This window comes from Cinclus cinclus, chromosome 8 (assembly GCF_963662255.1).
Source record: "Cinclus cinclus chromosome 8, bCinCin1.1, whole genome shotgun sequence".
NCBI classification, from domain to species: domain Eukaryota; kingdom Metazoa; phylum Chordata; class Aves; order Passeriformes; family Cinclidae; genus Cinclus; species Cinclus cinclus.
This window is the reverse complement of record NC_085053.1, coordinates 1,884,572-1,909,653: the sequence shown is the minus strand read 5'-3', so window position 1 is coordinate 1,909,653 and position 25,082 is coordinate 1,884,572. Positions and strand designations below refer to the sequence as shown.

At 40.6% G+C, this 25,082-nt stretch overlaps 3 protein-coding genes across 3 annotated transcripts in view; 2 read left to right on the top strand and 1 right to left on the bottom strand.

Moving 5' to 3' along the window:
* The first annotated feature begins 3,313 nt into the window (after positions 1 to 3,313).
* On the top strand, positions 3,314 to 6,898 carry LOC134046873 (14 kDa phosphohistidine phosphatase-like). Its single transcript, XM_062497694.1, has 3 exons — positions 3,314 to 3,443; positions 4,262 to 4,386; positions 6,720 to 6,898. Exons 1-3 carry the CDS (start codon positions 3,314 to 3,316, stop codon positions 6,810 to 6,812), a joined length of 348 nt encoding a protein of 115 aa, XP_062353678.1. The 3' UTR covers positions 6,813 to 6,898.
* A 4,315-nt stretch (positions 6,899 to 11,213) lies between these two features.
* METTL18 (methyltransferase 18, RPL3 N3(tau)-histidine) lies at positions 11,214 to 12,278 on the bottom strand. The gene has a single exon (XM_062496989.1). It carries the CDS (start codon positions 12,276 to 12,278, stop codon positions 11,214 to 11,216), a length of 1,065 nt encoding a protein of 354 aa, XP_062352973.1.
* Positions 12,279 to 14,371: 2,093 nt separating this feature from the next.
* Positions 14,372 to 25,082, top strand: part of FIRRM (FIGNL1 interacting regulator of recombination and mitosis) — a 20,901-nt gene continuing 10,190 nt past the window's right edge. Inside the window, exons 1-15 of the mRNA XM_062496988.1 lie at positions 14,372 to 14,460; positions 15,686 to 15,790; positions 16,326 to 16,463; positions 17,407 to 17,569; positions 17,914 to 17,998; positions 18,550 to 18,688; positions 19,132 to 19,212; positions 19,542 to 19,606; positions 20,966 to 21,114; positions 21,657 to 21,765; positions 22,286 to 22,472; positions 22,778 to 22,860; positions 23,241 to 23,292; positions 23,576 to 23,665; positions 24,356 to 24,541. Of these exons, the coding sequence (XP_062352972.1) occupies positions 14,395 to 14,460; positions 15,686 to 15,790; positions 16,326 to 16,463; positions 17,407 to 17,569; positions 17,914 to 17,998; positions 18,550 to 18,688; positions 19,132 to 19,212; positions 19,542 to 19,606; positions 20,966 to 21,114; positions 21,657 to 21,765; positions 22,286 to 22,472; positions 22,778 to 22,860; positions 23,241 to 23,292; positions 23,576 to 23,665; positions 24,356 to 24,541 (1,698 nt within the window). The 5' untranslated portion in view covers positions 14,372 to 14,394. The remainder of the gene's footprint in view (positions 14,461 to 15,685; positions 15,791 to 16,325; positions 16,464 to 17,406; positions 17,570 to 17,913; positions 17,999 to 18,549; positions 18,689 to 19,131; positions 19,213 to 19,541; positions 19,607 to 20,965; positions 21,115 to 21,656; positions 21,766 to 22,285; positions 22,473 to 22,777; positions 22,861 to 23,240; positions 23,293 to 23,575; positions 23,666 to 24,355; positions 24,542 to 25,082) is intronic.

Genomic DNA, 25,082 nt, shown 5'->3' with positions numbered 1-25,082 from the left:
TTTACTTTCTCTGTTGTGTAAGGGTTGCATGCAATGGAAAGCACTTACTTCAAAAGCCTTTCCTTAATATTTTCCTGTGATACAAGCATGGGCTAAATGTATCTTTACATCTTGTGTTCTCTGTCAGAGAACTCAATAAAAGGACAAATTTATACACCTGGAGTTCAAAGTGATTGCTTCCCTTTTCCTGACTCTAGCAGCCTGGATTGATCCAATGGCCTGAAAGAATCTCACGTTGAGTTTCACTGCAGCACAGTGTATGGTTAACAGCTTGGCAAAATAATAATATTACTTTTCTAGTCACTTGCCATTTAGAGTTTAAATTGCTAAATAAATGAAGACATTTTGGCATTAGGATACTCCTGGCTCACAGGATCTGATGATAAGAAGGAGATAAACAGAGAAATTTTAGTCATTTGGACACAGTCCAAATCCTGCAAACCACAATGCAAAACAAGTCCCAAACAATGTTTTTTAGGACTCCACTGCAAAGAGAGGAGATGTCACTCGACCAAATAAATAAAAAAGCCCTTAATTATTTCAAAGAATAATGCCAAGCTGCCTGCCCCAGCTAGCCATGAGGAAGCCCACGACAAAAGGAAAGTCCCTCCGTGCAGTTTTGTTGGGCACAGGCTACGTCTGGTTGAAGACCCCTGTCACCCCATGCCATCCTCTCTGTACCCCTGAGGCCCACAAAGTGACACACCAACAATTCCCACCAACAGCAGGGGATTTTTGTTTGAGCCTAAAAGCTGACAGGAAGCTCCTATACCTGGGCACAGCACAGGAAACCACTCCTGGATAAGATGGGTGCTTGGGAAGGGAAAGGCATTAAAGAAACCAGGAGAGAACTCTGCTGGGACTATTACTAAATCACAAAGTTATCTGCTCAAACTTGTGTTGGGTGAAGCCTGACGCCTGTCCTCCTTGTTGAGAGCAAATTCCTTTCAAGTTCAGCTTCTAAGGTATGCCACAAGTATTTCCTTTGCCATCCTTACCACTATTGTTTGTTGCTAGTTCCTGCCGTGCATCATAACTGAAATGGGGCAATAAAGGTTTTCACAGCCACGCAACAGACTTCTGTGCTTGAGGAAATGAAGGAAACCATTCCAGTGAAAAATAAAAAAACCTGAGTTTGTGCAAACAAACAATTTCCATAACGCTTTGTTAACACAGGATAAATCAGAACATGAGATATTGGGGTAGACTGGTAAACAAAATAACCAAGGAATAAGCTAAATGCACAAAACCCCCCATAACAAAACCACACCATCCTAAATTACTGGAAACAAAACACTAATCCAACAGCCCCTTATTGCTGCACAAAGCAAGCTTAAGCAACCACCCCAATTCCACAAGACTCTAAGCCTGGTTAGCCTAACTAGGCACTTTTATCACAAGTGATTTTATCACTTTCTCTGCCTGCTTTGAAAATCCTGAACAGCTGAGGTACAAAGCTGGGTTTCTACTAAAAACCCTGCACACCTCTTCACCCCTTAAAATTAAGTTAGCAAGGATTCAGCTGTTCAGAGCTCTGGTCCTTTTTTTCCCCCCAGGTTTGTTGTTGTTCTGTGTACCATCAAAGTAACTAAAACTAGTCTCTGGAATAACAAAATGCTTGAATGTTTAAAATTAACATTTATTACAGTTAATAAAGTAACTCAGGAAACAAGCTGTAAAATAACAATTCTCAAAATAGTCTAACTATCCATCAATTTTACGTTTACTTTTGTAGTATCTCTAAATACTATATTTAGATGAGATGTAATTCCTCTGTATTGTCCTCTGTTTTACTGATGTCTTTCATTATATCTTACTTCATATAGCACTTTGTATATTCAGAGGAAGTATTCAAGTACTAGTTTTAGATTTTTAAAGCTATCATTAATGGAGAAATTAATTTCAATAATAGCTTAATTTTTGTATGCATGAAAAGAATCAAATAGGTCAGTCAGAAGTGATCTACCACATAACTTAAAAATGTAGTTATGTTGAAGTGCCAGATGTTTTGAAGTTTGAAAAAAAATTCTAGTCTTTAAAGTGTTAAATTTGATTTTGAAGTAAACTCTTGATACAAGACTATGCTCTTACTTCAGCACTGCTTGAAAACAATTATTTTTGATTTGGTAAATATTATAGGTTTGGTCTTCAGTGAAGAGGTAACAAGGGGGCGGTGGCCTTAAACTGAAAGAAAATAGGTTTAGATGGAATATGGGGAAGAAGTTCTTCACTGTGAGGGCAGTGAGACTCCGGTTGCCCAGAGATGCTGGGTATTGCCCATCCCTGGAAGTGTCCAAGGCCAGGCTGGATGGGGCTTGGAGCAGCCCGGGATGGTGGAAGGTGTCCATGCCCATTGCAGGGGTTAGGAATAAATGATCTTTAAAATCCCTTTCAACCTAAACCATTCAGTGATTCTATGAAATTATTCATTCTACACATCTGTGACTGTACAATCAATTTGTGCGGGGCTTGCCTAAACCATCAGGTGCGCCTATAAAATGAGGCAGAGATGAGTTAGATTTGTATTTCTCACTCAGCTCCAGTAAAAATATAACCTATGGAATACTGGCTATTAGAGCTCCCTGTGACCCTTTTCTCTGGCATAAACACTTTTTGTGGCCTTGGCCCTACAGGTGCCATCTACAAAGCTTGAGGACGAGTGAAGAAGCATCCACAGTTGCAAAGGGAGGGATACAGGACAAGAGTTTTTTGAAGGGCACTTTAGTGTTAAGAGGCAGTGGTTAACCCCTGCTGTTGTAGTCCAGGCAAAACACTGCATTTCTCAGCTTTTGGTGCCTTGATGCTCACACAGGAGCATCAGGTAAAAGCGGAGTTTTATTGCCATGAGGGTTTCTGTCAGGTAGAGACCCTGAGGCTCAGGCAACCTCAGTCCCAAGTCCGAATTTAAAATATTAGTTATGTCGGTTTAACGCTTCTCTTGACTTGGGGATTCGTTGTCAGTCTGTAACAGCACCACCTTGGTGTTTTATGGAAACCAGAGAAACAGTCGCTTACTTCATTTTAAGCAGCTGCTGTTGCTGCTATTTTTAAGGCGGCATGCGGTTACCAAAGCAAGAGCGATCAGGAACAGCACCCCTTCCCTTCCCTTCCCTTCCCTTCCCTTCCCTTCCCTTCCCTTCCCTTCCCTTCCCTTCCCTTCCCTTCCCTTCCCTTCCCTTCCCTTCCCTTCCCTTCCCCAAACGCTGTAACCCAGCCTGTTTCCTACCGCCGGGACCCCTGACGGAGCCGCTCCCCCCCTTCCCCTCACGGCCGCCATGGCGCCCGCCCCGCCCCGCCCCGCCCCGGCAGCGCCATGGCGGCCGTGAGGGACGTGGAGATCGACCCTGAGGGCACCTTCAAGTACATCCTGGTGCGGCTGCAGCGCCCGGGCGGCGGCGAGCAGCGGGACATCGTCCGAGGCACTGGGGCGGCTGAGTTCCACAGTGCGTGGGGGGAGTGGGGATCCCCCCGGCCGGTCTGAGGCGGAGCGGGAGCCGCGGCTTGAGTAGCTCAAAAAAATGCCCTTTCCCCCGCTTTTTGCGTGCCTCGTGTGAGATGGAAACGGGGCCGATATGTGCGATAGGTGTCATTTCAGATCCCAGCTGAAAGGAACGAGGTGGTGTCTTTACGAGCAGGATGTGGGCCCGATGGGGGATAAGGCCAGATAATGGGAGGTGAAAGAAGCAATGGAGGGGGAACTTTAATTTCTGTTGGGATTCCACTAACTGGCACAGATTGTTACTCACTCAAGACTGCCAAATCCCTGGATTTACAGAAGAAGAAAAGAGACGTGGAAAAGGGGGGGGGGGGAGGGGGGGGAAGGCGGGCAGTACACCTTAGAAAAGGCGATTGGGGAAGTCTGTACCTCTCAAATACCTCAGCCAAGGGGTTAAAAAAAGGAAAATTCGGCCGGGAAGTTTGGGTAAAAAGGAGGCTGTGTCCTCTAACAATTTCAGAGACCCCCATGGGAAATGCCCATGACCTCTCCCTTCATTGGAATAAAGTTACACGACTCCTCTCTCTTCTGGATATAAGCCTCTGGTGTTTGTGGATTAATTTTCCACATACAATCAGCCTCATTTTGGAGAACGATATATGCTTACAAAGTAAAAAAAACTAAAGGGGTTTAACTGGAGCTTTTCTGTGCCTCAGAAGAGAAACCTCCTCTCTTGTAAGTGAAAGAAGAAAGTAGTTACAAGTTATTTCTAGACTGTAATGCCTAGTTCCTGTTCTAATGGCTCTCACCATTCTTCTTGTGCAGATCATATATTTGAAAAAGTAAATCCCGAGATGGAAAAGCTGGGATATCAGTGCAAGTGCCTTGGAGGAGGGAAAATCGAACATAATAGCAAAGAAAAGAAAATCAGGGTGTTTGGGCTCTCAACAGTAAGTGCATATCTCATTTTCCTTCAAATGTTTGTGTCTCTGATGTTCTGGGATTTTTGGTTAATTGCACGGTGGCTTTTGGCAATTTACATCACATTTTAAATGTTGACTGGAAAACTTGCCTGGCTTACTTGTGAGATCAGTTAGAAAAACAGTAGTTTTAGGGCAGGAGGCCAAAAAGATAAAGTTAGTTACTCAGCATTAGGTTAAGTTAGAATTAAGACTAAAAATGGAAGTTGGCATCTCTTGACTCAGAATCTTTTAGTCTTGCTGCTGGAGCAGGAAGAGCCCATTAGTAGCTACAGGGGCTGGATCCAGCTATTGTATGATCTTCATCTGCCAATAAAAATGTTGGCTGGTAGTCACCAGCTAAATTGTGAATGTTGTTCTGTGTATGTGTTGGGTGAGAAGAGTAGAGACATTTTAGGGGTGGTAAACTTTTAGTAGGTGAAAATGCAATAATGCATTTTGTGGGAATAAAAGTAGTGTTATTGTTACCTCTTATTCTGTTTAAATTAATTTTCTTTGGGAAAGACTCAGTAAATGGTCAGAATTTCTCTAATATAGGGAATGTGCTGTAGTATTTTTCTGGTATTGCTAAGTGATGAAGTGTAGCTGCTTCTGTAGTAATGACTGAGTAAAGCTTTTAGGCTTCTAAAGGAGACAAGAAGAAAATAGTTCTATTAAGTTCATTTAATTTTATATAAAAAGTGAGGGTTACTTCAAATCTGCTTACCTTTGATGAGCAGGGAAGGTTGAGCCTTGAATGTGTTAAATGTATTTAAATAGAACTACCAATTTTGTTTGTGCTGCTTTTGTTCCAAGATGATTCTGGAATCATAAAAAAAGAAAAAAACTCCTTAGAATTTGTATGAGGTGGGAAGGCAGTGTACAGTTCTTATTGCACTAAATTCTTCTGACGGTTGGTGTTCATCATGATTGCATTTTTAGGTGAAATTTGACACCTGTATTATTAATCTAGCTGCTAAATTAAATGTTAGAGGCAGTAGTCAAGCCTTGCAGTCTGAGAAATATACTTAATTCTCAACTTTTGGTGCCTTGGTGCTCACAGAGGAGCATCAGGTAAAAGCAGAGTTTTATTTATTGCCATGAGGGCTTCTGTCAGGTAGAGACCCTGAGGCTCAGATGACCTCAGCCCCAGGTCAGCAGTCAAAATCTTAGTTATGCTGGTTTAATGCTTCTTTTGACTTGAAGATTTATTGTCAGACTCTTAGAACTAGCTTGGTGTTTTATGGAAACCAGAGAAATAGTAATTAACTTCTTTTGAAGCTGTGCTGCTAATTTTAAGGCTGGACAGGGGCTTCAAAATGGTTGCCAAGGCAAGAGTGAGCCATGGATCTGTTGCTTTCCAACTGGCATAACTATATCATCTGTTATTTTTGAAAAACTTGCATTCTATAATGCATCAACTTTAACCTTTTCAGTTTCAATGTTTGTTTATTTAAGCTTTTCCTCTTTGGGGCTGTCACTGATGAGTAAGAGTATGTTTTGACTGATAATATAAACTTGGGCTCTTTTTTTTTTTTCAGTCTACTAAGTAAACTTTCATGTGAAATATTATGGGAAAAAAATACCTGTAAATCAGATTTCTGTCAGTATACTGCACTGTTGTTATGTGTAGTTCTGAAATAAGAAATCAATATAACTCTGACCATGTAAGACAATAATGGAAAGGCCACTTTGACCACAACAGCCTTAAATTTCAGTGAGAGAGTAACACTGTGACCAGTGACTTTTAAATGAGGGTTAAAAATCACATGGGTCATCTGACCTTACCTTGGAGTTGTAATGGCTGAAGAGCACAGATACTTAAAATTGTGCTATTATCAGCTAAGGCAAGATGGGAAATAAATAAAGCATGAAGACTCTGGTTTCTTTAGTGTCTAGAATTGTGTTTAAATGCTCACACTTGTTTGCTTATTCCCTTTCCCTTCAGCTGAGCCAAATCAGCTGTTTGTATGCTCACACATTAAAATGGATCAATGCAATCTCTGTGGTTTAAAGGAACATCCCATAAATACAATGGCTGATGGGTTGGGAACATTTTAAAACAAGCTTTCTGCTGGAGAAATTGTGTGGGAAATGCTTCTCTGTTTGACACCATCTCATTTATTTTCTAGATCTTGAATTTAGGGGAGCGGGGTGGGGGGAATTGGAGAGGATAATAGAAAAATAAAACATGATACTGCAAGAGTAGCTTTTTTAGAACTTGTATTTGATTTGCATGTGAACAACTTGTGTTGGTAAGAACGGACCAACACGGAATGGTTCTGAAGATTTAATGTCCATGTCCAATTTGTTCTGTCTTGCAGGGCTATGGAAAAGCAGATCACTCAGTGACTGTAGAGATACTGAAGAAAGAGTATACAGATTATGAAATTACATGGTCAGATGACAAGAAATAAACTTGTGCACACAATGAGCAGTTCCAGCCTGGTAACTGTGAGCTGTACTTTGATAAATAAAATTGAATGTTTTCTATGTATGTAACCACAAATCTGGAGTAACTGGACTCTGCCATAGTTTATAATATGGTTGGTAATCCTCAGATAGATCTTATTTTTTAGATCATTCCTTTGTGAAGAATCTGAAGTTCTAACCCTTTTTCCTTTTCTTTTGATGTGCCCTTTAGTTAAACACTCTCACACCATCTTGCCTCTAATTTGTTTTCATCCAGTCCCATTTTACTGGTCTGTTGTAGAATACTTAAGGATTTACCATCAAGCTTCAAACACCACTGGATCGAACCTGTTCACTGGTCTTTTTGACCACCATGTTTTCAATTTACTTTTTCTATTTTTAGGCTTTTCATCTTTCTTACCCATATTTTAAAAAAGTGCTGTGGAGGGTGGGGTTGACTGTTAAAATTCTTCACTAATGATCCAAATCTTTGATTTAATCAATGATTTGAAAATTTAGTATTCTGCAGAAGTAGTGATCAAAATATTTGATTTTTCTGTAAGAACCTTCCCTATAGCAGACTGATGGAAATGTAAAATTCTCCCAATGCTTCTTTCATTCTGATTCCCCTGGACTGCTTTGATTTGAATTTAATAATGCTTTTTTATTTTTTTTTCCCTAGCAATAATTATGTTATAGTAAACTACCTCCTCAGTACACCGAGGCAGCATCTGAATTAGCTAACATTACCTCCCTGTTGTGGCAGGATGTTACCTTTTGTTTCTGGTGAAATTACTTGCTGCAATTTTCACTTTTTGTTTCATGATAGTTTTCATTCATTTGTGGATTTATTGACTTGTTGTCTTGAAGGCTTGCTGACTTCAAGAGGTGGTTGTATATAAATTCCAGTTCTTCCCTTTGCTGTGGTTCCTACTGCACTTATTCAGCAGTATCTGGTGGTATAGGGAAGCTTTTTCTTTTCAGCATGCAAGTGACTCTTACAGTATAAACCAGGAAATCTGAGACACTTTAGGCCAGTTTATATCACCAAAAATCCTGGTTACTCCCTCCTTACAGTTGTGATCCATCTTAAGTCACCTTTCTGTGGTTTGTTTTGCTTGGGCGGAGAGGAATTTTCTCCGTTCTCATCCTCAAACCTTTCAGTCCAGTCCTCATGAGAAGAGTTCCAGGGGTCTCCATCCCAATAATCTCCTCGGAGCAGGATCTCCTGAACCTGCTGCTACAGGTCTCTTGGTTGGCACCAGATTCCCCCCACTTGCAGCCTGGATTTTCCCCTCCAGCACCCTTCCCTGCTCTTGCATCTGCTCTTAGTGCTTCTCTTTGAGTTCCTGTGCAATGGTTGTCTAGCTGCACTTCAAATACCATGGTAATGATTGCAGGATTGATTTTACTTAACAAGATTTTTATTTCAGAGCATGATATAATGCCTGTGAGCCTGATAACCAAGAATAGCTCACATGTCAGTAACCTGCAAATTGGGCACTTCCCAGTTCCATTATCATGGGCTCTTTCCCCCCTAGCTTTAGTAGAATAACTGTAGTTGCCAGTATACAAACCTGAGTTTTAAATAGCTTCATTTCCCAAAACTGGCAAATAGTCTTCAAATGGAAGTCATCAGTTAGGGATAGTTGTGTTAAAACAAACAAGCCTTTCAATTTAGTTTCCTGAGGTATTTAATGAGTGATTTTAATCTTTGTCTCCACAATACTTACAGGAAAGACATAATTGAGACCGGACTTATTATTGTAATGACGTGTTCAAAATGTGAGGTGACTGCATGAGGGGAGAAAAATGGTGATTTGGAGTCAGATGATCAAAACTGAATTACCAGCTGATCTCTACCTTTTATTTCTTCACAGAAGATTTTAAAGTGTCATCAGAAAAAAAAAATACTTTGAGGGACCTCCCAACTCAGTAATTTTTTTTTTTAAGTGCAGTGTCATTTGGGGCAATGTAATTTTCCCTGGTCATTAAGTAATATGGACAAGTGTTACAAAGGAGTGAAAAATTCATTTTTTTCTATTCCAGTTTGTGAAGAGGAGCAGGACACTGGTCACTAGGGTGGTGAGGATTTCTCAGGTAGAGCAAGCATTAATGTAGACGAGGGAAATTAGCATTATTTGGAGCTGAAACATCAACAGCCTACATAACTAAGTGCTGAATTCTGTTTCCTCTCAGCGTGTACCTGCTGGATTCTAAGAACAGAACTCATCTAGAATATGGAAATCCCAATGCTAATTGTGCTGTTTTCACCTGAGAAAAAGCATCCTTTGTTTTCTAATCAGATTCTGAAATGGGAAGCTAATTATACTGTGTGAGGTTACTTGTTTTGCAGGTGCATAGTCACTGTAAGATTGTGGCTCTGCCATTCTTCCCTTGAAATCCTAAAAACCCTGATTCTGTATTTGCACAAAACCAGCTATGTTTGAGCCAAATACTGAGTGAAGGCCCAGTAATTAAACCAAAGATGGTGAGTTTGATAGTGGAATATTACCAAGAGGAAATACTATAGCAGAAGATTTCAAGTACCTTCTTCATTTATTCATCCAAAATCACATGAGATTCTTGTTCCTGATCATATTTTTGTCATAATGGTCAACGTTTCTTACTACTTCAAGTGTGGTTCTCTGGAACTACACTAGACTAGCAGGTATAGAACAACCTATTCAGTGCAAGCCACAATTTATCTTAGGATTGAGTTTGAAAAATGACAAACGGTAATCCATTTATTTCCAGCTTCTCTGTTTTGACAGGGGAAAAAAAAAGGAGCTGTTAACAGTACCTTCTTGATTTGCCAAAGCTAAAACTTTTTTTTGTTCCTCAGTCTGTAGTCAGCAGTTATCATTACATTTCAGAGTCAGTGCAGAAAAACTCCAAAGCACCATGGCAGTCATGGCAAAACTGACTTTTTTCTTCTTTCCTATACCTATGAGATATTCAGTAGTTTTCAAAGCATCCCTTCAAAATAGTTGAAACAGTAGTGAAGGCTCTTCTGTCAAGGACAGGAAATCCTTTACAACACTCTGTGTTAATAGCAGCAGGTTCAAAACAGGAACCTTGGGATTTACTTCAGCATCTTCAGTGATGAGAACTTGTAGTAGATCACTGCTGTACTAAGTTTATTTCCATCCCTCAGACTATTGTTCTTTCTGCTCTACACTGAATATCCTTGCATCCAGTTTACTGCAGTGGTCACTGTCTCCAAGTTTATATTTCTGCAAGGGCACCTGATAAAGCTTTCTAACAGCTTTCTGTCTGGTTTTGGCCAAGGCAAAACATGCAGTGGATTTCCTTTTTTTTGTTTGAATTGCTGGTGACAGTGAGTGTTCAAGACCAGGTTGTGTAGTTCTTCAGGGGGTTTTTTGCATTCTTGGGAAGCAGTTTCTTCAGCAACATCACTATCTTCAGCCTAGGAAAGTGCCTTGCATTGCAGGCTTTTGTGAGTGCTTTCTGTCCTGCCAACTGCTGTGAAAAGATTGAAGAAGTGTGGATGTTCAGTAGTACCCCCAGCAAATTTTGAACACAGGCCAATTCATTTCTGGAAAAATCTTGTTGAAATAATACAGGAATCTATTAAACTGCTGTAATAGCACAGTTTCTCTCCTTTTCCTAAAGCTCAGTTCTGTCATTCTCCAGTACTTCATTTGCAGGCTTACTGGTTGGTAGAAGGAGCTTATCTTGTGTAGAATATTCTTTCAAGTCAGCTTCTAAACCAGCTTGGCTTATTTGAATTCCCTGCTGAAGTTTTCCTAGCCTGTGACAGAATCTGAATGTGAAAATTTACAGACCACAGTAGTTAATATTGTTACACTCTTTAAAAGACTTGAATAAGTAATGCGTGCATTAGACATGGAAATATTACATGGATTTCTGAAATCCTCAGCCGGGTAGAACACAAGTGATAAATACAATCACATCCCCCTCTGCTGGCGAAGCAGCAGAGCTCAGAGGTGTGTGGTCCCTGCCTGAATCTGGCTGCAGTTAGGCTGCCCAACCCTTGAGAAAAGCCTCTTGCACTAAATTTTGGATGCTAAGCTTATCTCATTCAGCCACAATACGGCATGCATGTCATTCCCATGTCATGTATGTCATCCCTGTGATGTAGTTCTGGTGCTGACAGATAATATGAAAGCCTGTCTGGAGACAATGACATGCTTCATCTTTATATATAAACTAATTATCATAAACAGATGCTGTTTTAAGGAGAACTCTATGCAAAGTCAACATCAGAAAAGTCCCTCACTTCTAGTCAGATACCAGAATTTGTCAAATATTTAGACAACCACCATCCTTCATTTGTCAAACCAGAATTACAGAGGAAAAAGCAGAGAGACATGAGAATTACAACATTTTTGAGTTATTTTTGGAGGATTAGTAGTTTAATTTTAACAGGAATTTTTAAAGGCAATTTCCATAATGCATCGCTGCAGACCCTGATCAATTGTTTTAACCATCCTGGTTCTAAACACATTTTTCTCTTCAATGAATTTCTCAAAGAGATAGATACCACCACCAACTCCAAAATAATGCACTTTGCTTGCCAAATACACATGGCCATTTTTATCCAAGAGCTGTGCCAGCGCATCATGAAGAGCACTGTAGTAGTCAGGATTATAGATGGTCTCAGAGGTGAGAATTATATCATACTTTGAACAGGGTTTGTTGCTGTTTAACAGGAGCTGGCTGACTTGAGACCACTCTCCAGAAAAAAATCTGCATCTGTTGAGCATGTCAGGTGAGCCTTCTGCTTTCCTGGGCCTCTTTGAGGGAAGCTTGCTGGCTTTTCTGTCCTTCCCACTGCCCATCCTCCTGCCTATCCTCCTGCCTTCACTGGTACAGTTGGCCACCACATTAGGCAAGGTTATTTCATCAATCACTGTGCTGTTGTAGTCCTGAAAATGCACTCTGGCAGCTTCACCCTGCAAAGCAACAATTCCCAGCAATCCAGCCCCGCAGCCAAGATCCAGTACAGTCTTGTTGGTAAATTCTATTTCAGCCTCGGAAAAGTAGTCCATGAGATCAAAGGTGCATTCCCAGATCTTCAGCCCTCCTTCATAGACTCCTGGGATGAGATCAGAGTGAGAAGAAACACTTTTGGACACGATGCCTTCGCTGTCAGCATCACCCGAACACATCATTTCCACTACAGACAGCTTTACGTAAGACAGGTCCAATACGGTTTCCATGACTTTATTTTCCAATACTTTGTTGAGATCTTCGGGAATGCTGTGCTCCTTGGCAGCTTTCACACAGAGTTTTTTCTTCAAAGCTGCCTCATCCTGGTGCTTTGCAGCAGCCCGCTTTGGGCTGCAGTCTGCTGCAGGATCGGCAGCTTCCCTGCTCTTTTCTCTGGATTCCTGCTTGTCTTTTGGAGAGCATAGCAGTAAGAAATGAGCATCTGCCTCACTGTTCTCATTTTCATCAACAGCAAAATTAAATTGAAAATCCATTTTCAGGAATAACAGTTTTTTAAAAGCTTAATTTATTACAGCCAGCTTTTATGTAGATATCGTTGAAGGACAGAGTATTTCTCTGGTGCAGTATCAAATGTCTTGCCAAGAGCCAGAAAAATTACTGCTGGAAATAAGAGTAAACAGTTTTATGTATCATTAGTATCAGCACAAACCGTCTAATTGTAGCATCCTGCTTTTCATTATCAGGTTCCCCCGGGAAGTCGTGGAGTCTCCCTCTCTGCAAACATTCCAAATCCACCTGGATGCGTCGCTGTGTCACCAGCTCTGGGTGACGCTGCCTTGGCGGGAGGGGTTGGACCGAATGATCTCCAGAGCTCTCCCCCAACCCTAACCATTCAGTAATTTAAAGAACCCGCTCTCCGATCAGTTAAGTTTGTTAAAAGACGGCGTCACCGGTGACCCCATCTCACCTACCACAGCTCCAGGCACGGGAATTAGGACAGCTACCACCTCCGCTAAAACTCGCATTTCAGACTCAGCCTTTCAAGGGCCGCCGCGCAGGCCGGGTGAGGGGCTCCGGGAGCGTTTCCCATCCCGTTTATCCCTGCGCCGTGCCCGCCGGTCCGGACCGTGCCCCGCTTCTCCCACGTGGAGCCGCTTCCGCTTCCTCGGCCGCGGGGCATTGTGGGAGCGCGGGGCGCCTTTCCCGCCGCCGCCGCCGCCATGTCCCAGGCAGACCCCGAGCTGCTCCTGCGGGAGCTGGGCGGCTGGGACGGGGAGCTCTGCCGCCGGGAGCTGCCCGCCGTGCTGCCCCGGCTCCTTATATCCTTCCCAGCAGGGCTCTTGGGTGGCTGCGGGGAAGGCGCAGGAGTGGGGTGGGGGCGGTGTGTGAGTCCTTCGGAGTTGCACGGTTCAGCCGAGTGTGTGTGAGGGAGAGCGCTGGGAGCTCTGTGAGGGGCCGGGAGTTTCGCTGGAGGCGGGTACAGCCTTTGCCCGGCATAAAAGATACATGGAATCCAAAAAATCGCGTGTGGTTCATTTAGCGCTGTAGATAGCTCCCCGACACACCTCTCCCCTGCTCACCCTCTCTCAAAACAAAATAAAAACAACCCCCTAAAAAAACCCCAAACCACACACCACCAAACCCCCCCCCCCCCCCAAAAAAAAAATAAACACCAAAACAAAAAAAAAAAAAAAAATAAAAAACAAAACAAAAAAAAAACCCTCAAGGCTTACTCTCTAATACATTTTGGAAATCCTTCGTTGGTTACTCCGGGCTGTCAGGCTGCGTTGGTTGTGGAGCATCCCCACCACTTTCATACGTACATGAGGCAGTGCTAAAAGTCACTGTGGCTTCTGCAGGTGCTTTAGAGATAACCTTTATAGCAGAACAAGGAACAAGTTTGGTTTTCTTTAACGATTTTACTCAATGTATCAAGAGTCCGAAGACTGGGCTGAGCATATTCGTAAGTAATGCCTAAGAAGTGCCTCTTCTATTGCAAGTGAATTAGAATCACTGCAGTGCTTGAAATACTTCTGCCACGACTTCTCAGAGTCTTCAGCAGTCTTATTGATTCCACTAACTGCATGTTGAATAAGCTTCATAAATGCTCCTATAGAAACTCTGCTGCTTTTTCCTTTCTGCTACTTCTAATCTTTAAATACGTGAAAGAATGGTGTTTTTTATCTGGTGTTTTATTGTCTTTGCGGCTGTAATCTTCCAGGTGATAAAATTGATAGCTAAAAGAAAATGAAGCTCCTATGTAACTGTTTATGAATGTTGCTAAAACTCAGTGTTGCATTGCATGTTGCTTTATAAAATGTGCAACTGTCTGCTCTTCGGAATGTGACAAATACTAGATCTGTAGGCTGGCAGTTGTGCTCAGCCTTCAACTGAGTTTAGTCAGGTGTGCTGCTGTTTCTGATGGGTTTATCCATGTCGGAGCTGTTACTTGATTTTTCAGGTAATATATGTGTGTTTTTATGCATTTCAGATAAGGCAAATGCTCTGCTGCCTCTCTCAAAATCAAGTACTCAGTCTGTTCTGCTTTCTGCAGTTTTTCGTTTCCTCTGGTAGGTTGCTGTATATATTTCTAAGAAATACACATTGTAAATGTTTTTCTTTGCAGGTGTTTTGAGGATCCTGACTGAAATGTTTTTGCCACATATCAGCCTTGAAGATTTGGAACAAACATTTTTCTCAAAAGTATTACCTAAGGTAGGACAGCTTCAGTTTACTGTGGAATTGTCAATCAGTCCAGTGTTAGAAACTGCTTAGATTGCAGTGGTTCTTCTTTTGGAGTTGCACAATATCTATGGGGTACAAAAATTGAAATAGGAATTTTTACCATTTAAGAGTTTTCACAGTGCTGTGTTGAATTCTTTCTGTGATTGTTCCCATTCTTTACAGTAGGGAGAGAATCAAATATACAATGTGCTGCTTTCTGTATTCAGCAATAGACTTGGGTTTTATTTTTTCTAATATTGGGCTTTTTATAAAATGATGAAGGAGGAGAATTTTTAAGTGAGGGAACTTCTCAGGACATGTAAACTGATGAATATAATGAATATATAATATTATGAATATAATGAATAAACGTTGTGAAATTTGTGAATTAATATAGTGAATAAACTTTTAGACCATACTGACCTCACACGTTTTCTTTTTTGATTAAATGATGGAAAATTTTGTGCCATAGTTGTATTAAAAACAGTGCTTGTGTTTTCAGTGAAGTGGTGCCAAATTACTGATTTAAGTTTCAGGCTTCAGCTTGTCCATTTAAAAAGCCAGTAAAAACGGCCACTTGATTTCCTTTTCTCATATTTTATCTCAAGTAACAAGTTTTTGGAGGTTACAAGAAAATTGTTTCATAACAGGCACATCCTGAAAAAGGATCACTGTACTATTGTTTATCCTGCATGTGCCCAGATGCACCTCACTGTCTGCAGGCTCAACAGTAACACTCATCAGATATTCAAAAACCTCAACTAAATTAGAAATAGATGTTGTTTGTACATCACAGACCTATTTTTTTTAGTGTATTCAAAATGTTAATAATCATTCTCAGCAAACATTTTTTTTTCCTGGGACAGAATGAAAATCTTTTTTAAATTATGTGGTTTTAGCCTAAGTAAAAAAAAAATCTTTGGTAGGACGAGGTGTATATATATTTCAAGTAAATTAGCTGTGAAGTTTGTTTTAGCAACAGATTTTATAAGATATAACAGCTAAAATATTTTCTGGCTATAATATATATGTGTATAAATGGTTTTTGCTTCTTGTTATATCATGCTTTATGACTGAAATGCTGGAAAATGTGTTCTGCTTTGAGTTCTCTCTGTGCCTCCATGCCAAGGAAGGCACATGGAGGTACAGAATGGTGTTATTATTTGCATGTGTACCTTTGTAAGTGAAGCATTTCAGTTTTGTTGTGTTCTGCCAGACTCTACAGTTCTTTGATAACTTGATGTGTGAATTATCCAGCAAGGCCAAAGGACTGACCAGCCAGAGTACAGAGTTGTGCAGTACTGTAAGGAATCTGCTGCAGGCAAGTCCCATCACATGAGCTGTCAAAATAATGTTTACATCACTCTCTGCTTTTACCTAAGCTACTAAAAGGTTTTTAGAATGCTTTTGCCAGCTAGTGATGGTTAAAATGTAATTTAATCTTCCTTTGTAGTCGAAGCTCAGTTAACATTTTGTGAATCATTTGATTACATCTAGCATGTGATGCTAATAATTATTTTAAGCATCATCTCAAATTCCGCTTAAATCCCTCCTGCAGATGGAATGTGACTTCCCATATTTAAAGAGTGAACCTGGCACATGTTTATCTTGTCACTTCCTTCTGAGTTTTCACATTTTTGTAAATTAAGAACAATAGTCAAAGAAATAAGGAGTTTTCACAGAGGATATGGTATTGGAGGAAAGCTCTGGAGCTCCATTCATCTTTAACAAATTACTCATTTATGCAAATAGCAGTGAACTTTAAATGCCATAAAAATCCAGGAGTATTTCAGCTAAGAAAAGATGCTTTTGGAGGTATTGCAGGAGTGCCTGATGTTGTTTACTCTTGCTCTCAGGCCGTGGTGCAGCTGCTGGAGATGCTGACGGGCTGTGTGCGTTACGTGTGCTCGCTGCAGGCGTTGTCCCTGCAGAGCATCCACTCCCTCCCTTCCTCCGTCCTCTGGGTGGTAAAGAGCACCTTCACACACTGCAGGGTAGGCACTGCTGGGAGCACAAAATTCCTTGTGCTCATTGGCTTTCAGGAAACACTTTAGAAGATCTTGTTTTGACGTGAGACTGTTGTCCAAGTATTATTCTTTTAATTTTAGTTGTTATGTCGTTTTCGGAATGCATTCAGTGCACAAGTACAAAGATGATTTTTCAGCTGTCTGCCCAGCAAATGTGATCTGCTGGTGAGAGGATGAGACTGGGCTATTTCCATACTTTGCATCAGTGTTACCTGAACATTCTGCTCATGAGCAGAGTGCTCTGAGAGATCTGTGCAGTCCTGATGGCTGTGGTATTTTCAGAGCTACAAATGGCAGGTTCCAGAGTGGACTGAAAGTTGAAATTAGCAGGTTTATGTTGGATACAGTGATCAGTGTGGATCAGTTTCAGATATGGACTGATCTGGATTTTCAGGTGCAGCAGTAATTCCCTCTAAGCATTTAAAATAAAATGATATTATCACAAGGATGCACTAACTTTTGGTTGCCTTTCATTTTCACTTTTAATACTACTTTCTTATGGGAACATTTACATCAGTTTCCCACGTCAGGACTCAAACTCACGTGCTATATCTTTATCTGGTGATTCTAATACAGAAGTATTGGGAAATCTTTGGGATGCTACTTCCTTTGCTGCTGGCATTGTCCTGTTTGGTTCAGAAATACCATCTTAGGTTCATACAAGGAGGCCTGATCCAGAGCCCCCTAAACTCACAAGAGCCAGCCAGAGCTCATTAGTTCCCCACGAGCTGCAGGTGACTGTATTTTATATTGAGTGGTCTGGGGCTGTGTGTTGAGTTAAAGTAGGTACTTCTGTGCCTTGTTCTCTTTTCCAGAGAAGTGTATGGCAAGCTTGTGGTGTTTTCTGTGTGTGAAAAATCAGGCTGTGAGTCCTGAGCTCTGTTACTAAACCTCTTCCTCCCCATTTCAGGACAGTGAATCGGTGTACTGTGGGCACCTGCACCTAATTTCTGACCTCCTACAAGCCATGTTTAAGGAGACTTATTCCCTTCAGAAACAGCTCATGGAACTGGTTGATCTGATTTCCATAGGCTCTGCTTCCACTGAAGATGACATCACATATATGGTGTCAGGTATAAGTGTATTCGATACTTTTTTTTTTAGTCTTGTTCTGTCTTTTTTTTCTATGGAGAGTATTTTTGAAATTTTAAAACAGGTTTCTGAGCATACTCAGGTCCTGCTGTCCTGACCAGCTTTTCAGAAAGCAGCATTTTGAACTCAGAATATTTCTGTTTTTCTCCTGAAGCTTCCTCTGTGGGAATGTTGTGTAGATTTGTAGGAGAGGGGTAGCACCTAAATACTGAGCCATTTTCCCAGTTCATGTCAATGTGTTGGTATTCTCTCATTATTCTCTTGGGATTGCTGTGAGCTCATAAGTCTGATTTAAGTCTGTTGCTGCTGCTGTTTTTTTCCTTAGTAATCCACACCATGCTGGAGATCTGCTCTGTCATTTCCAATATGGACCACGCTCTTCATGCCAATACGTGGAAGTTCATAATCAAGTATGTAGCTAAACTCTTTAGGTTTTATTGTGGTGTAATTTTAAATAATGAATGTTGCAATTGCTTCATGCTCGGAGTTTCTAATAAAATGAGAGAATTCAGTGTAGCTATTTAGTTAGGAAATTTAGAAAAAACTTAGCTAGGAGGTAATATTAAAGCGCTGCCAGTGAAAGTAGGTAGGAATTGGTATGAAAAATAATAGAAACATGACTTTCTGCGTTGGAATGGAGAAGAAAATTTGCAACACTGTTGTCCAAATGATGAACATTAAGAGGTCTGACCAGCAATTTTGTAGATATTTTAATTTTTGGCTTGAGATGGCTGTGTCATACTTCCATCCTGCCACTCCCCTGGATTTCAGTCCTGGCCGTGGAGAGGGTTGTTCTCTTTGAGTTTCTGCTTTCAGTGTTCACAGATACTGCACCAAACACTGCTGTATAAGAGGCTAAATAGAAGTGTTAGTTATTTGGATTTGTAAGAACTCATTGCACTGACAATTATAACTCATTACTTCTGACACTTAAATACCTAATTATATTCCTGTCTTTCAGGCAAAGCCTGAAGCATCATTCCCTGCTGCAGTGCCACCTGAAGCACAGTGACATCCTTGGTGGCCTGTGCAAGGACACTCTTCTTTCTTTTGACTCCTGTTTGCAGCTGGCTGAGCAAATGAAGGTGTCACAGATACAGGTGAGTTAAAAAGCTCCCAAAGCTGCCAGTGAGCTTGAGGAGGAGAAATTCTTTGTGCTGTATTATTACTTGGAGTAATTTGGTTTGGATTTTTACCGTTTTCTTCATTTCGTGTGGTAGACAGAATACCTTTGACACCACATGAAAATGAGGCCCACAGCTTTGTGTAGATTGAGGATGTTTTAGTGAGACACTAAATTTTCACCATGCTATGTGAGAATTTTTTTTTTCCTAAACTGGCATTATCCCAAGGTCAGTCACATCCTTAATCCTCTGAAAATGTTGAAGCATACATACTTAATATTTTTAAAGTTTCCCCCCCTTAGCTTCAGAGTCTGTAGAGAATCAAATGTGAAATAGATTTTGAGCACTGTTAGCAGTCTTAACTTCCTATTTTACTGTATTACTCTATGTTAACTTTCAGAACTGCTTCTTTTGGACAGGAGGGCACTGACTTCAGGCTGTTCCAGAAGACAGTGAAACTGTGCAGGTTCTTTGCTAACTCCCTTGTACACTACACCAAGGTAGGTTTTAATACTTCAATTCTGTGTTGGTATTAAATGTAAGCCTCTGGTCTACAAATGGAATAATTTTGAACTGTGTAATAGCTTAACAATTTACAGCTATCCCTTATGGGCAGTAGAATTAACCTCCATACATAACCTGCTTTGGTTCTTCCACCAGTAAATACTCACAAGCCTGTGCAGGGTTACTGCTGGGATTTTCCAGAAAAATAAACTATGAGAGGTTGTTTCATGCAGTGGCACTGAATAGTTGGTAGATGTCCAGTAATTCATGTAATTAATCATGGCTTTTATTTTAAAATATCACTCAAAATTGATGCCTTTTGCAGGAATTTCTTGCCTCCTTCTCTGATTCCTGTTCTCAGTTACATCAGCTCTTTCTTCAGATATACAGGTATGTGGAGTACAAATAATTGGTTATTGATAGTATCTTAACATTTCCATATTGCATTCTTAAATTACAACTATTTTGAGATGTAAAAATGCAGTTCTCATTCCAGAGTTGTTGGCATCTTTTTTCATGTACAAAAAGCTAAATATTTTAAAATAAGTTAAGTGTCTTAATGTTTTATAGTTACCTTAACCCTGTTCTTGATCAATACTGTGCATCTCCCATAATGACAAACCATTAACTCCATTGCAACTATTTATGGCAAGATTTATTAACAAATTATGTGTAGGCTATGCAGAAAAGCAATTCTACAACTAAATGTGGGTGTCAGCTGTGCCTTTTGACAGATTGTTTCTACTTTAAAACAAAGTTTGGAAAAAATTGTCCTGAAGGAAGAGGGGATCAGAAACAGAGTGTCGTGGAATTTTTTGTAACTTTACTGTTGTGTTAATAATCATGGAATCCCACAGGAGTCTGGTTCTCCTGGAAGCAGATGCTCTTTTAATGCTACACTTATAAATGGGGCTTTATTGCTTTCCTTTCAAAAAGTTTTGTTGCTGCAGTGGTAGGGAAGCATAAGAGAACCCAGACTTTATACTAACAGTTCTTTGTGCTATGAAATCAGATTTCAGCCCTTTGTTGGAATTCAAACCAGGTTCTGTGGCGAGATGTGCACCTGCTGCAAGATTGGGTGGTTATTTTTTTATGAGGCTTTTTTTTTTTTTCTTCTAAGTTTACTAACCTTGTGGGTTTTTCTCAAATGGAAGGTTGTAAACTTTTATTCACTCAGGGAAACTGAGGAGGATTTTTGAGTGGGAAGGTAGCATTTTTACAGTTCACTTTATGAGCTGCAAAAGTAGAAGGTTTTCATTTCATGATCACTTGCTTTATTCTCATATTGGTTCTTTTATTCTTTTATTGCCCAAGGTTTGTTTTTTTCCTCTTCAGAGAAACTGTGATACCCTTTTAGGGTTATGTGTTAAGTTAGTGCTGTGACATTTATGGCTGTCAAATTGTGTATATAGATGTTTTCTTGGCTTTTCCCTTTCACTTGACTCTTTGTGATTTGATGTTCCTGTTGAGAGATGTTACGTATTCTACACATTTTCTGTGAACTTGGTAAGGTTTTCTTTAAATGTCTAGTAAAATATTGGATTGTGATGCTTATCTTAAAGGCTGAATGCAGAGTTGTAACTCTTGGGCTATAACAGATATTCTAAAATGGGGAGCCTTTTCTGTCTTTTATTTCACAGGAACAAGGAAATCATGAATTTGCCTTTTTGTAGCTCTTTTGGAGAAAAGTAGTGTTGCTGAAAATGCTACTGAGAATATTTAACTTTTTTTTTTTTCATTCCCTGTTAGCAAATTTCCTCCCAGTCTTTATGCTCCAGAGATCTTGGAAGTTCATCAAGATGAAATATTCCGTGTTTTTCTTGTGGCTCTGGACCCTCTCATCACCCAGCTCCTTCCCTTTAGTCCTTTCATGGAACAAGTGTTAAGTGAAAATTTAGGTGGGTTGAAAGTACAACTCCCAGTGCTGTCTGAGCTATCAGCATTGACATTTTGTTTTTCTGGACCATAATATTCTGTACTCATTTTCTGGTTCTATTGTAAGTACTGTGATAGAGCTGATTGCCTGTTAACTTGGATGGATTTTGTAACAGATATTTTATGTTATTGCTGAATTCATCTTTTCCAAAGTGCTCATAGCAACTGCACTGTTAATCTGGTTAACATAAATCCTGTCAGTTCTGCTCTTTTGCATAATTTCAATCCACATTTGCCACAAACTTTCAAAGCAAAATGGATTTTTTTCTGCTGTTCTGTTGGTAGGAGAAGACAGCTTTTTTCCCTAAAGTAAATATTTTCTATGAAAAGTAGAATGCCTTCAAAGTGCAAAAATGTCAGCTTTTTGTTTCAACAAGCTCTCCTTGATTTTTGCCCTGACCATAATCTCACAATTCTGAGATAACTCATCAGTTTGCCTTTACACTTGCTTAAAATAAATATATCTGGGCAATTTGCTTCACATTTGAAACACAAACTTCTACAGGTCTCCCTCCTGAGCAGCAGCTGCCCCAGTGTCTCCTCCTGCTCACCATAATGGACAAGCTGTCCTCTCAGCCTGAAGAAGTGCAAACTCTCTGGAACACGGGAAAAAGGTACTAAAAAGGTTTTTGTTGCAGTTCTTCACCACAGCAATTGTTCCATACAGGCAAAAAAAAAAAAAGGGGTTCAGCTGCTGGAGTTTCCTTTGCAGCTGAACTTGTAAAATTGTCTCTATGGATTTCCATCCTCATGCCAAGACAAACAGGATCTGATGTTAATTGCCTCAGGAGTGGAGGATACAAAGACAGAGATGCCTTTGTTTTTTCAGGGAAGGAGTGGTATTTAGAGTATTTGTAGGGTAGGAGTAAGGCAATGGATGTAATTTGTTGATATTCACTAAGTTAAAAATTACACCCTTTTATGCCTGAACCCTCTAACATCACCTGACTTGGTAAAAGTGGAGGGTAGTAAGGAACATAAATCTGGTGTAAAGGCACTGAAGTTATTTGCCATCTTTTCTGGCTGAAGACAAAGATTTTGTAATACCAATGTTGCTTGCAGGATTTGGGACTTATATGTCTGTAACCAAACTGTTCAATTTTTTTGTTTTTGTTTTTCCTTTCCCCCTTGCAGCCTGTCTTTGTTTTCAGCTCTCTTCTTCAGTTTCCAGCAATGTTGTGGGGAGCTTTCTCTCCCTGTCTGTTTACCACAGGTGCTCAGTACTGGACAGCCAGCAGTTCCCATCACCCTCTATCATTATGTCTGTGTCCACCTGTGCTCCTTCATTACTTCCACACTCCCATCACACTTCCCTCAGCTGGTAAGATTGGGTTTTGCTTATCAGTTCTTCAGCTGTTGTGATGCATAGGTGCTACTTAAAATGAAAGCATTCTTTCTAATGATGTGGCATCTCAGAGCTGGTTTTGTAGAAATCAGCTGTGACGTGGTTGCGTGGCTGGAGGTCAGTTACACAGCAAATGTTGCTGACGGGAAAGGGGAAAATAAATTTCTTGAGGATCTCAGTGGTCTTGGCTATTTTTCTTTCAGAGGTCGAGTTGTTATAAAAGTTTAGTGCTTTTTTTTCTGCAGTGTTGAGATTGTGTTAATTTTCCCATTTCTCCTCAGGAACGTGCTCTGCTGGATGCTGTGCTGGGTTCCAGTATGATCACGTCTCTGCTGGCAATGGACTCGTGGTGCTTCCTTGCCCGGTAAGCTGCTCCTGGTACAAGTCAAGCAGGTTTTCCACAGATCCAGTTCCTTCTGTTGTTGTACATAATTTGCAATTGGCTTGAGAGAGATTTTTGTAAGACAGAATTGTCCTAGAATTGGATTATTTTCAGACACAGAATATACTTTGAAAATTGGGAGTAGAAATGGCGTATCTGTTTTTATGTTCTTGCAAACAAGAGGAGCATAGCTTCTCTCTTTAATAATTGATTTTTGAGATGGTTGTCTCAAGTAAATTGTGTCTCTGCAAATCTAGTTTAAATATGTTAGAGAAAATGACAGTTTCTCAGACCAGATTTATATTTAGTCTGAAGAAGAATAGGAAGTACAGATTCACAAGCTGCTGTCTCTCGTGTTTCAGGTATGGAACAGCTGAGCTGTGTGCTCACCACGTTGATGTGATTGCCCACTTGGTAAGAACCACAGTGATGTTTGCAGTTTGGCATCAGTTTTAATCTGAATGCTACTAGCAAAGGTTCAAATGGAGATTGTTTCAGTTCTTCGAATTGGCTTAGTAATTAACAAAAGCAGTACAGCAAAAATACAAACCAATATGCCCTGCTCTATTTTATTTACATTGTTACTGCTGTGGTCCCACATAGCAGCTCTCAGAACATCCTGTATAGAATTTGTTTGCTCAGTGATGATTTTTCCCTCGGTGTAATGAGGTGCATTACTTTTTTTATCCTAATGCAGGTGAAGGCTTGGCCCAGTGACTGCTGCCAGGTCTCTGCCCTGGCTGTGCTGCTGAGGCGAATGTTGTTCCTGATGGCTCCAGAGCATCAGGCAAGTACAGCACCAGCATCTGCTGTAGAAGGGTAGAAGAGATTTGAATCAGTGGCCTGTGTTCAAGTATTCCCTTTCAGTTTCTGGAGAAGTGACAAATTGTTGAGTGCTCACTTGCTGCACTTGTTATTGTACTTGTTATTGCTTAGTCATTAAGTTATTACTTATTGTGGATCTTACTTTGTGCAGATGTGCTCTTTAAAACAAGCAAAAAAGCACATTGACCTTTTTAAGAGTCTTACCTGGGTAGCAATGAAGTCTTTTTTGTTTTTGACAAAGTATGAAAACAACACATCTCCCCAGATTTGCTGAAACTGTGTCCTGTCATTACATCTGTGACTGATGTGAGTGTTCTTGTGACATCAGGTGTCAAGAGGAGTGTCCTGTCCTGTCAGTGCCTCTCTGTGTACCCTGGATGGACTAAAGCACTCTCTTCTATTCACTAGGGCCATTGCTTCTAGCAGCTGAAAGAATAAGTTCCTTAATCATTCTGATGTCCTGTATGTGACAAGGGAGGTGGCAGTTTTCATGCGATTTTCATATAAAAAGATGGATTTTATTGAAATACTTTGCACAGGTTTTTACACGTAATAAATCTGGAACAAACCAGCAGCGCATTTTGGATTCTCATCTTTTGGGCTATCAGATGGTTTTCTGCTCTGTTTAGTTGCTATTACCTTTTATTTCCAGGTAGAATTTGCTCATAAGTTTCCTCCTGAAGAGATGGAGAACTTGGCTGTGTGGCAGCACGTGTCCCTCAGAGCTCTGAATCCTGACCTTAGGGCACAAGTGGCATCTCAGCTGTGCTCAGCAGGGCTCATGCAGTGCCAGCAGTGGCTGAACAGCAGCCGTGCCCTGGGAGGGCTCCCACCTGTGGTAAGGAGATCTGCTTCTCTTTGGAAAAACGAATCAACTCGAATTTTTCAAACTGCAAGGATTCTGTTGCTGTCACCTCAGTTCTGTTATTCAGTCTGTTGCCTAGCTGGCATATGCATAAGCAAGAACTCTATAATGTTTTCTTGCAGCATGCAGCACCTTAGGACCTCTACTCTGCTAGTGGAGGTTCTTTGATTCACTAGTTACTCTAATTGTTGTTTGCTCTCTGGCTGAGCAGATGTATTTTTCTTCAGAATTTCTGATGTATACTGTATCTTAGCATACAGTTCCTCTTCAGTTTTAAAGTCCTGGCTGGTTTTATGCAGCATCAAATCCGAAAGACGCTCACTGGTCTCCTTAATGAGGGCATGTGAAGAGCCAGAGACTTCTCCTGCCAGTGTAGCAAATGACCTGCAGTGTGTGATAAAACTCACAAGAGTAATGGATGCTTTCCCTGCTCTGGAGTCTTTGTTGTCTGTCTCTCCTGCTGGATTAGCTGTTCTGTGCATTGAGCTTCTTGCCACCTTGTATCATTTTAGGT